This window comes from Nuphar pumila, chromosome 9, assembly GCF_984573655.1.
Source record: "Nuphar pumila chromosome 9, dmNupPumi1.hap1.1, whole genome shotgun sequence".
In the NCBI taxonomy this organism is placed as follows: domain Eukaryota; kingdom Viridiplantae; phylum Streptophyta; class Magnoliopsida; order Nymphaeales; family Nymphaeaceae; genus Nuphar; species Nuphar pumila.
Window position 1 is genome coordinate 12,133,919 of NC_143257.1, and position 15,341 is coordinate 12,149,259.

At 42.5% G+C, this 15,341-nt stretch overlaps 1 protein-coding gene across 1 annotated transcript in view; it reads right to left on the minus strand.

Moving 5' to 3' along the window:
• The window catches only part of LOC149828421 (protein cornichon homolog 4-like), an 81,376-nt gene that overhangs the window by 16,021 nt on the left and 50,014 nt on the right, over nt 1-15,341 (minus strand). Inside the window, exon 2 of the mRNA XM_090016841.1 lies at nt 13,224-13,405. Within this exon, the coding sequence (XP_089872967.1) occupies nt 13,224-13,405 (182 nt within the window). The remainder of the gene's footprint in view (nt 1-13,223; nt 13,406-15,341) is intronic.

Here is a 15,341-nt window from a genome sequence, read left to right on the forward strand (position 1 = left end):
AGTGGCCTGAAGGATTTTTTCTAACCTCCGATGACTGAGGAAGTCGGATCCTTGCCCGAGATTGTCATTAATGACTGTCCATCGGAGTTTTGTACCATCCATCCTCTCTCTTGAAGAACCGTCCCGAATGAGCACGACGGGGGGTTTCTTAACCGTCGTCCCATTCTACATGCTCTGGTCTTTCAACCTAATCGAGCATCTTGCCTGTGAAGGCGCATGATTATCATTTATGTGAATTATACACGCCATTACACATTCGAGACAACCATACACCTCTCATCCTACTCACTGCAGTATGCAACGAACCTGTTCAAAAGTACAACCACGATGAGAGGAGTCAACCCATAGCGAGTGTAGAAACATTTTTTGTGATCTCAAACACGTGTCATTGCACGTTCGAGGTAGACATAGACATCTTATCCTACTCATCATAGTACGCAACGTACCTGTTCAAAAGTACAACCACGATGAGAGGGGTAAGGATATCTCGCAGGAAATTCTTCCAACACATCTGCTTTACAGAAGTCTACAATGAACTCATTCAAGTTCCAACTTATCGTGCTCGGGTCCTTTAGACAATCGCAAGCAATCTGCCTATTAAGCGAATATCCACATAGCAGGATTAGCTTAATGTGTCAATACACGCTTAGAGGTTACTACAGACCTTTCGTCTTGCTCTTCGTAGCCCAAACATATCCTACATGACTAAGAGTGCAACTACAAAAGGAGGTACATGGATTCCTCGTAAGAAATCCAACAATACCTTCACGAAGGAAGGCGCTACTATCTTGGTTGAACCAGAAAGCCTAGAAACTAGGTCTCGCATCAGAAGTGATGTAACGCCGATCTAGCGATGGCGCAAGTACCTCGCTAGGATCCCCGCCCTCCTCGTGCACAGGCTCCTAAACAAGGTTATCTGAGTCGTATCGGATAGGCGAACTGAGGTTGTAACACACCTCTCCCAAATACATCGATTTAGGAGATCCAACTGCTATCTCTGCTTTACAAAACCATACATCTTTGAAAATAGGTTTGCACATAAGACCATCATCTTTGGAGAACCGAAGTGCATAAGTGTGTGTCGTGGCTTTTAAGACAAGTAAAACGATATACACTATACGCTCGAAACTGCACTCAAGAAGTGCAAGTTGACAAAGGGCAAACCCGTGCACATATTAATGCAATGGTAAATCGAGGGGCAAGACTCCATGGGCGAAGCTACACCGCGAGGATAGAACGCTAGAGCTACATACGAGGTATGGAATCATACATCGACCATCGAAACACACAAGCAGACAACTACGTAAGCAACTCACGAGATATAAGATCATATACTGACTAACAAGTGTAAAGGACGACTCACAAGGCATGGGGTTGCACCTCGATTAAACGATAAGCGTAAGCAAGTAAGGGAGCATACGACAGAGATAAAAATACATGCACGAGCAAAGCATATGCACGAAGTGCGGCAACAAGGTAAAGACGAACACATACGAAAGTAAGTGCACAGCCAACATCACAACACAGGAACGTAAAGTACGAAGAGTAAAGCAAGTAGCAAAGCCAAGGCGCATAAGGCGTGGGGAAATAAAAGTAAATGCAGAAAGCAAAGTGCGGGAATGTAAAAGATGACCAGGATGTCCTGGAGTAAAAAGGCAGACATATACAAGTAAATGCCATGATGCAAAGCACGGGGCAGCAACAAAGTAAAGTACGGAAAAGTAGAGAGGATAAGGATCGCGAAACCGCGTCCTTGTGTTAAAAGACATGAAATATAAAGACAGAAATGAAAAGATTGGGCACATATAACGCGGCGGCAACAGAAAGGAAAATGCGAGAAAGTAAAGAGGACAAGGATCGCGAAACCGCGTCCTTGAAGGTAAAGACATACGTATATATATTATACATATACATATATCGTCCTCTTTTAGTTATCTTTCCTTATTTTAGCATTTATCCGTTCATTGTCCTTTCACGCAAGAATCCCCTACCCTAAGGGGTTGCAGGTCCTCGTACGCCTGCGGCGTAAGCAAACAAGAGCTCGAGCCACAGAGGGCGAGCGAGATCCATCATTCAACCTGGAAAACTTAGAACGTTAGTATCCGTCGTAGTATAAACGAGAAGCAACAAAGGCAGCAAGGTCTCCTGCCTGCATGAGGCAGAGGTAGGAACCTGCATCCTGCAGACAAGGGTGCCAGAGGCAGGGGCCTCAACCCTGCTTGGCAGCAACAGCAAAGGCAGGGAGCAGGAGCTCCCTGTCTGCCAGCACAGAGAAAGGCAGGGGAGGGAGCAGAAGCTCCCTGCCACAATGAGACATGCAACAACAAGACAGGGGGAAACACCCCCTGTCAGAACAGGATCTTGGACAGGGGCACCGCCCTGCTGGGAACGAAACAGACAGGGGCTGCCGGCAGCAAGAACAAGGCAAGGGGGCAAAGCCCCTTGCCGAAGAACAAATGAAATGCAGGGGGCAAGCCCCTGCTCCAAAACAGGAAAGCAGGGGGGCTTCGCCCCCTGCCGGCAAAACGCAGGAGGCAGGGGGACAGAACCCCCTGCCGAGGAGCAACAGAGGGTGCAGGGGGGCTCCGCCCCCTGCAGGAAAAACGACTGAAGGCAGGGGGCGAAGCCCCCTGTCGAGAAGCAACACAAAGGCAGGGGGACCTCAGCCCCTACCGAGAAACAACAGGAGAGCAGGGGGGCTCCGCCCCCTGCCGGGACAACAACATAAGGCAGGGGGGCGAAGCCCCCTACCGAAAAACAAGAGAAACGACAGGGGGGGTTCGCCCCCTGTCGGGAAACAAAAGAAGGTAGGGGGCTTGTCCCCCACCGAACACAAGATGGGGTAGGGAGGCAAAGCCCCCTGACAGAGGACCCCAAGAGGTAGGGGGCGAAACCCCTGCCAAAAAACAATAAAGCGACAGGGGGTGGAGCCCCCTGCCAACAAGAGGCGACGATAGGGGGCTCAGCCCCCCTGTCAACCCACTGCAAAAAGACAGGGGGGTAACCCCCTGCCGACAAGAGGTGACGACAGGGGCTCAGCCCCCTGTCGACCAGCTCCTCACAAAGGAGAAGAAAAGGAGTAAAGACGAGGGAAGGGTTTACCTCAGAAAACCGCGGTGAAGAGGGAGTCGTCGGGGTTGCTCGCATGGGGCTGCTCCGATGTTGGGTGGTGCCAGCCCAACACAAGAGAAAGGCAGTGACAAAGGGGGCTCACCGGAGTGCTGACCAAAGAAGCGGTCTGGCAGAGGCACTGCCAGACAGAGGTGGTTGTTGGCCACCGGCAGGAGCAGATGGTGGCTGACGGCGAGTCGCCGACGTCAGCTCGGAAGGTGAGATGGTTGGCGACGGTGGTCGGCAGTCAGAAGGGGCTCTGGTGCAACCAACGACTAGACGGGAAGGGCTCTCGGGTTCGCCGGCGTCAGGAGGCCAGAGAAGAGAGGAGATGGCGATCATCGGGTACCACGACAACCAAAGCAGAGAGGGAACAGCGACGGTACTGTCGCTGGCAGCTGTAGACGTCAGGTGGTCGGAAGAAACGAGACCGCCGATGTAACAGGGAGAGCGGCTGAGTGGAAGGGGCGTTGACTTTCCTGGCGTCAGGGTTCTGGCGCAGCCGACCGCCAGTCGGGAGGTGGCGATGGTCACTCACAGGAGAGTCAACGATGCTCGGAGGCCGTTGTCGGCTTCGATCGCCGATGGGAGCAGAAAAAGGAGATCGGAGGCTCACCGAAGCTTGGAGGTTGCCGTCAGCGTTGGTCGTCGACTGCTCGAATGTCGCCGATGTCGGCTTCGAAGGTCAAAAGAGTCGTCAGCGTGCTTGTGTTGTCGGAGGGTATGTCGGACTGAGAGAGGAGACGAACAGGTGGCCGGCGGCGAGTCGCCGACGCTCGGTGGCCGCAGGGAGGAGCGAGAGGAGAACGGGCAAGGAGAGAGAAGGGGCGAGGGTTTTGGGCCCTCGCCCAATATGCCTGCGTCTTTTAAAAGACGCAGGTGCTCGAGGCTTCGAGAACCCGAGTCCGAGTTAGGCACGGGTCTGGTTCGGACCCGGATCCGAGCCCGACACAGCAGACCAAACACCGACACGTGTCTAACACGTGCAGGGTACATGTCTGACATGATTTTTTTTTTGAACGGGCGTTACACCAACAGCCACTTGGAGCTGCCCCCTTTTGTGTACTCTTGTATTATAAATAGGCCTTCATGGCCTTTATATTCTTCACTCTTTAAGAGAGTTCTCCTATGCAATAACAAAATATATTTTGACCTTTGTGAGGGTGATGTGGTTTATTCAATCAAGTGTTTTACTTGATTGAAGTGTATTCTTTTTTGTCCATAAGTGACATTTTTGGATTTAGTCCATTTCATTACAGAATGTTGCTAACATTAATATAAAGGATATATATTTGCTATAATTGATTATACCTACAATCAGGTTGAGATCTTATGATGCAAATTGTTTTGACTCAAACCTCATAGATGTGTTCGACATACTAAATTTAGTAGGAATCAACCTTTGAATCATGTTTTTTCTACAAAAAAACATGTTTTTATCAGCCAAAAAAAATTGATGTGTTCATAGCCTTTGATTTTTGGATCACCAGAACCTGTATACATGGATTCCAGCAATACAAAAGTTGGTTCCCACTAATAAATACATGATCATATCTATGATGTTATATGTGAGAAAAAAAATTGATGTTTGCTAAATTGATTATAAATACAATCAACTGTAGCAAATGAAAGAAAACGCACCTTTTTGGTATCCGGCTCTTCTGCTGGTTGCTGGAAGGGAGAGGAGGGAGAACCACAGCAGCAGATCGATCAGCCTCCAATACCCTTGCCCTATTTCTTTACGTGAACTTATAACCACCAGATCGGGTCGGGTCTGAGACTCTTCAGTTCAGACCCGATATTATAAAGATAGAGATACGGGTCCAGATCTGGACCCATATATGCATGCAGTCCAATCTTAATAGTCTCCCTCAAGTTGTGCATGGTTTTGTATCATGGACAACTTGCCTTTTAAAAACAAAAAATGGACGTAGTAAGTCCCTTAGTAAACAAATCTGCCACTTGATCAGCCGTGGGAACATAGGCTGGTTCAACTTCTCTATTTTCGACCTTTTGTCGAACAAAGTGTTGATCAATTTCTATATGTTTGGTACGACTGTGATGAATGGGGTTGAGGGCAATTCGTATGGCACTCTGATTATCACAAAAGAGATTAGTAGGCATAATAAATTCTCCGATCTCAGTCAAAAGATGTCTCAGCCATGTAGCTTCTGCAGTAGCCGCCGCCATAGACCGATACTCAGCTTTTGTACTGGATCGTGCAACCGCACGTTGTTTCCTGCTACTCCATGCTATCAAGTTTCCATCAAGAAAAACACAATACCCAGAAATTGATCGTCTGTCATCTGGATCTCCAGCCCAATCGGCATCTGTGTAAACATTCACTCGATGTCGCTCTCCTTTGAACTTGGACTGATTATAGACTAGGGCATCTCCAAGAGTTCCTTTTAAATATCGAAGAATTCTCTTAACAGCATTCATATGCTCTGTTCGTGGGTCATGCATGAATTGTGACACTTGGTTCACGGCATACACAATGTCTGGTCTGGTGAAGGTGAGGTATTGAAGCATACCAACGAGACTACGATACAGCCTGGAGTCTTTATATGGTTCCCCATCTTGAGAACTGAGCTTGTGATTTAATACACTAGGAGTGGATAGTGGTTTACAATCTGTCATGCTTGCTTTTTCCAATAGATCCAAGGTGTATTTGTGTTGAGTTAATGAAAGAGATTCATTTTGTCTATCCACTTCAACTCTCAAGAAATAACGCAAGACTCCCAAATCTTTCATTTTAAACTGCCGACTCAGTAAGTCCTTGGTGGCTTCTATGTGTTCATCTGAATTTCCAGTAATAATAATGTCATCCACATATATAAGAATCAAGGTACGTACCTTACAGTCACAGAAGATAAACAATGAATGATCGAGGTGGGAACGAATGAAACCATATCGTTGAACTTCGAGAGAAAAATTGTCAAACCAAAAACGAGAAGCCTGCTTTAACCCATAAATGGCTCTTCGTAGTTTGCAAACATGTGTTGGGGCTGTGTTCTGCATGGCCAGAGGGTTGTTCCATGTACACCTCTTCTTTTAGGCTACCATGTAAGAATGCATTTTTGACATCAAGCTGACTGAGAGTCCATCCATACTGAACCGACAAACACAAAATTAGTCGAATAGTTCCCATCTTGACCACAGGACTAAAAGTCTCATCGTAATCTTGCCCATATTCTTGGGTGAAACCTTTTGCCACCAACCATGCCTTGTAGCGCTCGATGGATCCATCAGGTTTGTACTTTATTTTATAGGCCCTACAGCGTTTTTGTGTGACGGTCTAGGAACAATCTCCTAAGTTCCACACTCATGTAAGGCTCTCATTTCGTCATTCATGGCTTCAACCCATTTAAGTGACATAGACGCTTGTGCAAAGCTAATAGGTTCATCCTGATTTTCAATCTGAGAGAGGAACAATTGTAACTCCGTAGAGAAGTTGTTATAACTAACCCATCTTTCAATAGGATAATGAATCCTTTCAGGTCTTCTAGGCTGCACATCAGTTCGCAGAGCATTATCTTTATTCCGTCGTACATATACAGCTCCTTGGAACTTGGCAACATCTGAAACGGCAGGCATAGTGTCCTGGGTATTTGGTGATTCTTCCCTTTGTAAACACACATCGGTTTTACTTTGTTCAGACGATATAGAATGGCATGAGGAAGTATCGAGGGTGGCCATTTGATCGAATACCTCAGCAGCAAGCCACGGTTGATAACTGTCACCAACTACGTTATGTTCTTCTATCCTTCCTGAGCTCTCGATATGGGTCTCATCAAACACAACATTCCGTGAGACTCTGATTCGATGGGCAGTAGGATCGTAGCAACGATAACCTCTGTACTGATCAGCATAACCAACGAACTTATATTTGTTTGCCTTGTTCTGAAACTTGTCATGTTGGGAACTGTCAATATGAACGTAACATACACAGCCAAACACTCGTAATTCATTATAATCAGGGTAAGTCCCAAAGAGTGTAAAATAAGGAGATTGGTTTGCAAGCAATTTCATGGGTAGTCGATTTATGACGTACACAGCAGAATGAAAAGCTTCAGTCCACAAGCTTAAAAGGACATTAGTACCATGTATCATGCTCAAGGCACTTTCTACAATATGTCAGTGTTTTCTTTCCGCCACACCATTTTGTTGGGGTGTGTGTGGACCAGGGTTACCGGAAGCGCCTAGCTAAAAGGGGAAGCGCGCTTCCCCGAAGCGCGCTTCGGAAGCGCGAAACGTCGCGCTTCCGAAGCGTGGGGGGAAGCATCCCCCCTTTTTGGGAAGCGCACTTCCCTTTAATGGGGGACGCGTTTCTGTTTAATGGGGGACGCGCTTCCCTTTAATGGGAAGCCCGCTTCCCATCACGCTTCCCCCTCGCTTCCCACCACGCTTCCCCCTCGCTTCCCCCACGCTTCCCCCTCGCTTCCCCCACGCTTCCCCTGTTTTTTCCAATTTTTTGTATGTTTTATTTTTTATTTTTATTTTTTTCGCTTCCCCCTCGCTTCCGAGACGCTTCCTAGGTCGCTTCCGAGACACTTCCCGAATCGGTCCTAAGTGGTCCCACGCTTCCCCGCTTCCTAAAATTTTGAAAGTGCCTCGCTTCCCGTATCGCTTCCCGCTCCCGCTTCCTCAACTGGCAACCATGGTGTGGACAAGATATTCGGCGACTTATTCCATTATCCTGGAGAAATTCAGTAAATTCCTTTGATAGATACTCTCCCCCACCATCATATTGAAAATGTTGGATTTGATATGCAAATTGATTACTAACTAAGGCACAAAATGCACGGAAAAACTTGAACACTTCAGATTTGTGTTTCATAAAATAGATCCAAGTATACCTGGAATAACAATCAATAAAGGTGACATAATAGCGGCTACCCGACAAAGAAGATTGTGGGGCAGGTCCCCAAACATCAGAATAGATAATTTTAAAAGGCACAGAAGCTCTTTGATTTATTGAGTGAAATGGAAGAACATGACTCTTACATAAATGACAACTGGGATAAAGAGAAATATCAGACTCATTATTTAAACTAGATTGTGGAACAAGTCCACTAGACACAAGTCTTTCAATGAATGAACGATTACAATGACCCAAACGACGATGCCCAATGTCTGGCTTATTACACTGAGACAAACTAAAACAATCTTTGAATGATACTGGCTGAACTTTCTGTGACTTTATTGGAACGGCACGAGCAGTATGAGACTCCTTGAGGCCATACATATTTCCCTGTGGTTCTCCTTCAACGAGCGTCATCTTCGTGAGAAGATCCTTGACACAAACAGAAAGAGTAAATTCGACAGAAGAATTAGTATCATCAACAAATTTAAAAACAGAAACAATATTTTTAACAATACTGGGTGAGTGATAAACATTTGATAAAAGAAGTGATGAGTTTGGGAGTGGAAGAGAAACGTTTTCAACATGAGAAATAGGATGGAGGGCACCATCTCCAGTTTTAATACTGAATTTATCATGACAAGGAATGAGTTGAGAAATCTTACTGGCATCACCTGTCACATGTGCAACAGCCCCAGAGTCAATGTACCAAGTTCCCTGCTCAATCTGCTTAAAACTTAACTCAGAAAGGGCAGAAATCAAGAGATTCTTCACATTCTCATTTTCATCCCTTGCTTGTCCTCTAGTGGAAGCCCCAGTACCATTAAATCTGCCTTTGTTTTGCGGATTATGCCAACAATTTGCCTTAATGTGCCCTCTTTTATTACACTGAAAACACGTTGGTATATGTCTAGAGGACTGGTTCACTGGAAGTGAGTTGGATGACATGTTAGGCGTGGGAAGTAATCCATGACCTCCTTGATTACCTCTTCTTTGTCCCCGTCCATCGTGAAAACCTCCACATCCTCATCCTGCCACCATACTTGTGACGAGAACCTCATGATTGCTATTTTGAATCAGCTCCTCACCTCTAATAGTAACTTCATACTGTAGTAGTTTTGCCCGCATACCATTAAAGTTAGGCAATGAAGGAAGGCATAGAAGAGAGGTGACCAACATGTGATAGTCAGGTCCAAGACCATTCAGCGCTTGTTGAACTTTTTCTTTGTCAGGAATTACACAATCCACCATCGCTAATTGATTTGTGATGCTCTTGACTTTGTTCATGTATTCTGTAACTGATAAATTGTCTTTCTTTAGGAGCTGAAACTCTCTTTTTAAATGAAGAATCCTAGCCTCTAAAATCTGTGAATAGGTCTGTGCTAGTATCTGCCACAGTTCTCTAGCTGAACATTCATCTGGAATGGCCACTAATACCTCTTGAGAAAGAGTAGAGGTAATGTAAGCCACGACAGCCAGATCTTTTCTTTTCCATGTGGTAAACTCTGGATTGCGAACTAGTTTGTTAGAAACCTCCCCTTTATCATCTCGCTCTTCCTACAGAATGAACTCAGATGGTGCATGGATTGTTCCATCAAGGTGGCCAGAGAGGTCCAAACTACGAATGAAATGCAAAATTTGCCTTTTCCAGATCAAGTAGTTGGAATTATTCAATTTCTCATATATGAGTTGGCCAAAAAAACTGGACGGAAGTGATGGGGAATCCATGAAGACAAGATGAGTTGTCTAAGGAGAAGAACACAAGTTGAATAAAAGAAATGTAAGAAAAATTGCTTAGCAAAGCAATGACCAAGACTTGTCCATTTTTTTTTGGACAGTCTTGATATATTTCTTCAGAAATGATTTGCAGAAATCGAGATCAGGAACAATTACAAATATGGTCCAAAAAACAACTCGTGGTTTGGAATATATGCTTTGACTAAAAAAAATATCGTGAATGAACGATATATGCACCTCTGATTTGGAACAAAAATCAAATATAGAGCGAGAGCAGGGGGGGAATATGCAAGAAAGGAACAGCCTTCTGATTTCATGCAATCAAAATCAATATGGGGTTCAGACGTTAAGATCTGATCTGAATGATCAGATCAGACGTTAGCGTGGCCTGTTGGAAATTATCAAATCTGAATGATCAGATCTGAACAGATTAGGTAATGAAATTAACGTGGCTGGTAACGATAGAAAGAAACTTGTTTAGGGAAATAAGAAGAAAAGAGGGGAAATAAGGTCAGCCACGTTTAGGGAAAAGAAAAGAAAAGAGGGGAAATAAGGTCACGTTTAGGGAAAAGGAAGAAAAGAGGGGAAATAAGGCCGGGCACGTCCTTTTTTTTGTGTTAACTCTCACAGGATCAAGGGAAAGGGGGGCACGATTGGGTACGATCAGAAAAATCAGAGGAGAATCGAATCGGAGAAGAAAATGATTGGGTACGATCAGAAAAATCAGAGGAGAATCAAATCAGAGAAGAAAATGGGATTTTTTTTTGTTAACTCTCACAGGAGCAAGGGACGATCAAAGAAGAAGCAGAGAGGTTGGTGAAACTGGACCTGGTCGTTAGACTTCAACCTGCTCTGATACCATGAAAGAAAACACACCTTTTTGGTATCCAGCTCTTCTGCTGGTTGCTGGAAGGGAGAGGAGGGAGAACAACAGCAGCACATCGATAGGAGGGAGAACCACAGCAGCAGATCGATCAGCCTCCAATACCCTTGCCCTATTTCTTTACGTGAACTTATAACCACCAGATCGGGTCGGGTCCGAGACTCTTCAGTCCAGACCTGATATTATAAAAATAGAGATATGGGTCCAGATCTGGACCCGTATATGCATGCAGTCCAATCTTAATAGCAAACACTAACCCTAATATAAAAGATTTCAATGCTGGATAAACCCTCTCTCTCTCTCTCTCTCTCTCTCTCTCTCTATCTATCTATATATATATATATATATATAGAGAGAGAGAGAGAGAGACAGCTCGGATAACCATCTTTAAAAGATCATGGATGGCAATCCAAATAGCTTTTGTTGCATGTATTGCATGACAGCCATGTCACCGAGTCATTTTTATCAGTGTTATAACATTAACAGGAGGAAGGTTATTATCTTCATACGTACTAACCATGTAAAAAAATAGAAGATGGTATGCAGGCCATCTGGACTATCGAACAATTGAGATGACTGGTCTTTGCTGACATTTATATTTTCTTTGAATCTTTCTATCCTACTCGAGATGCATTCTAGATGAAGTTTTCTTTTAATTCCCATTACCTATGTTATAAAATGATAAAGCTACTAGCTGGCTGACACTTTAGAATCTAATTGTTTTCAAATACAAAATAGTTTGAAACTCAAGAACATGGCTGCAGAAGGAATTTATTTTGTGCTTCATGTGATCTTCAGGATGTAAGTGGTTCAGTAGATACAGTGGCATCTCTAATTTTTAGATCAGATTATCCCCTGCATTGAGTCTCAACGAAACATAATTAGCTGAATAGGATATTGATACAGGAAGAGATTATTGGTGAAATTTTTTTATGATATGTGGATTATTGATTGCCTCAATGACTCAACTATATTGTTGGCAGCATGTTGGGTCTGATCAGGCTTGACCTTTTTATTGTTTTGAATCAAATTGACATGGGTAAAACATGTGCCATTTGATCAGGTACTAGGTCATCCCATGTAATTTTGTTTGATCTGAATGCATTTTACACACGCGCGCAACATTGGCTACCCTCATGGGTTACAAACCTCCTAGTTGGAACTCATAGGGGGTGGTTGTTTTGACCAAATCTGAACTCATGGATGTATTCAGCATGGTCAAAATAGTAAGAATCGACCCTTCGATTGTATTTTTTGACGTAAAAATATGATTTTGAGGGTGGAAATTTTGGTATATTATAAACCATTGTTCACCTCTAGAAAACCTGGCATACAAGTTGGAGAAACGTGATCCAAGGACCAGTTTCTACTAAATCAATCATCTAGATCACATTTGGAGGATCAGATGTGCAAGCAAATAGAAAAAATGAGTTTTTTGTTAGGGGGGTTGTAATCCACAAGGATAACAAGTTCTCTCTCTCTCTCTCTCTCTCTCTCTCTCTCTCTCTCTCTCTCTCTCTCTCTCTCTCTCTCTCTATATATATATATATATATATATATATATATATATATATATAGAGAGAGAGAGAGAGAGAGAGGTGGTAGTTGCAAACCACCTTTTAGCTGACCAGGTTTTCGAAGGGTTTTTTCCATGTTCTACTCAAATCTGACCGTACAGATGTGTTCGGTGTAGTCGATTTACTAGGAAACGACACTTGAATCATGTTTTTTCAATAAAAAAACATGATTTTTTAAGACTTGAATACGTAGGAAAATCTTAGACCACCGATTTTTTAAACCTTATAAAAAATTACCTGCGCATCGGAATCGGATGATCCAAAAGTCGATTCCTATAAAATCAAGCATGTAGAATGCATCTGTACGGTCAGAATTAAAGAAAACATGGAAAACCCCTTCGAAAGCCCGGTTAGCTAGAAAATTGGCTAGCATCTCTCTCTCTCTCTCTCTCTCTCTCTCTCTCTCTCTCTCTCTCTCTCTCTCTCTCTCTAAAGGGTATATATATATATATATATGTTGTAAGGAGGGTTCTAATAAAACGTTTTACACCTAGTCATCTAAAGGGTGCATTTGACATTCATCTAATATATACAGCATTGTTGAACAAATGCACTGAATATGATGACACACATGGGTACAGTCTTCTCCATAAAACACGGTTTTATATACAAATCTCTATATCAAACCCTGTTAGGCTATGAACCAAGAGTACTGGCCCTCTAAGGAACTAATATAGTTATGTTACACAAAACAAAACAGCACCCAGAAACAGATCACATTTGCATACGCATGTTATAACTTATTGTTTTTTATTTTGAATTTAAATGCTTCTGATTCTTTGAAATAAATCACCAAAATTGCTGATGACAATGGTTTAGTAGATTTCTGTCACCGACCAGCATTAGCATTCAAGTTCAACACATAAATAAGATTATCATTACTAATTCAAAAACAAAAGATATATGATTCCAGAAAAATGTGACAACAAATGTCATACTCCTGTAATGAAATGATCCCTGAAGATGTGGCAACAACATAGGACTTGAACAAGGAATTTTTATATAAACATCATATTAAAAATGAAGAAAATCATAATGACAGAAGACTCACAATTTCATGTTGTAGCATAGGTAGGGTGTGCAAAGAAGAAACATAAACCAGTGCCCTGTGAAAAGGAAGAATAAGCACAGCGCCCCATGAACTGCAAACTCTGGAAAGACGGTGCTGTTTATCCTTGGTGCTGAATCATAAGGGTTGATGTAGTCAAGCTCTAAATCTGACAAGCAGATAAGCTGCAAAAGATAGCAATTAGATGAGGGTTTAGATAACTCCTTGTATATGCCTGCTATAAATATTTATGTATCGCTCTAATAAAAGATATTACATAGAAAAGAGTGGACCAAGTTAACAACTTCCTGAAATTCAAAGAAATCTTTGTCTGACCAATAAAATTACAAACAAGTGCTTGTGCAACAAGAGAGCAAAGTTAGGAAGAAAGAATCAACAAAAATCAGACACACATAAATCAACAGAAGTCCAGTTGCCCAAGGGATAAACAGAAAGAATTAGAAAAGAAGTGACATCAAAAGCTGCAAATTCCAGCATCCATCATACTAGTCAGACCTTAAATAAGAACCCAAACTATGGTCACAATACACTAGTAATTGATATTAAGCAACTTGTATGACCTGCTTCGTGCCTGCACAAATCTTTGTGGAAGTAGAGCTTTGGCATGCACACACCACCAGAGCACTTTCTAATAGACTATGAACAAGATCGGAATCATTCTCGACAAAATCCAGAAGTGGTACAATTTTTTTCATCTGATCAGGATGAAGTGCATGTGTGTGTGACAGATTTTCTCAGGGAGTCTAATCAAAGGGTCCTTTTTTAATTGTTATATCTTATCATGAACAGGATTCCACTGGCCTAATTCGCTTATGAGCATTTTATTGCAACAATAAGATTTTGTTTGTACCAAGTGGTTTAGGTGGTTCTCTTGCCTAGTAAAGGTGTAATAGGCAACAATAACTTTTTATTTCATCAACTGAAACTGAATACAGATCCTATGATATCAAACCAAGCTCATGGAGCTTGTTCTAATGGTAAGTCATATGAGCAACTAGCACAAAAGTGTTAAAATATTGTGTATATATTTTGGTCATTTCATAGTATGTATTTTTAGTACAGTCCATTAGGGACTGAAATACCTTTTTGTTGATTTATTTTTTGTTTTTTAAAATGTAATATCATTATGGCTGTTGGGATGTCAGTCCATTGGACTGCTTTGGAATGCTTTTCCAAAGCATTTGTGAAGTTAATACAATTCTCTTTTTTCTTTTATGCTCTTGTGAGCTTTGTGTCTTTGTGCTATTGTGGATTTCATACTTTTGTATCTCTTTTATGAGATTGCCATCGGTCCATTAGAGACCATATTATATTTGTGCACTTGTGTAGCCTTTTGCTGGAATTGTAATTGTGCACTCTTGTTTCATTACATGGTATTAGAGCTTGGCTCTTAGAGTAGTGGAGGGCTATCTTGGATTACTCTCCTTGTAGTGGTGCTCTTCAATCTTTAGTTTTCATCCATTCCTTCTACACAAGAATTCTTCATTACGTGGAAAAGAGATTCTGCCTCCGTCATTTCCTACAAGCTCAACGAAAATAATTATTCGATGTGGGCGACCGCTATGGAGAATCACATCAAAGGTAAAAAGCTTTGGGGTTTTGTAAGTAGAACCACTAATAAACCTCAACTCAAATTGACAAGAAGAGAAGGAGATCAAGTCAAAGCTCTATCCAAAGAAGAAAAGAAGAAAGATTTGCAAGAATATCAAAACAAATTAGAGGATTGGGAAGCTAGCAACACTCAAATTCTCAAATGGTTCATGAATACCATGGAGTTCAAAATCGCGACCAACGTCATCAAATTTAAAAAAGCAAGTGATGCATGGATTTTTCTAAAGATCACCTTCATTCAAAAGAATATGGCTAAGCTATATTACCTTCAAGACAAGGTACGTAATACCAAACAAGGAGATAAAAGTGTAAAAGACTTTTATGGTATTTTATCTCCTATTTGGGATGAATTATCTATGTTAGAACCTAAATGAGAAGGTTCGGCTATTGAAATGAGGAAATTGCAAGTTGAAAGGGAAAACCTTTTCTCCTTTCTTTATGGTCTCCAATTGAAATTTGAGCAAGTTAGGTCCTCCTTGCTTCATAGGA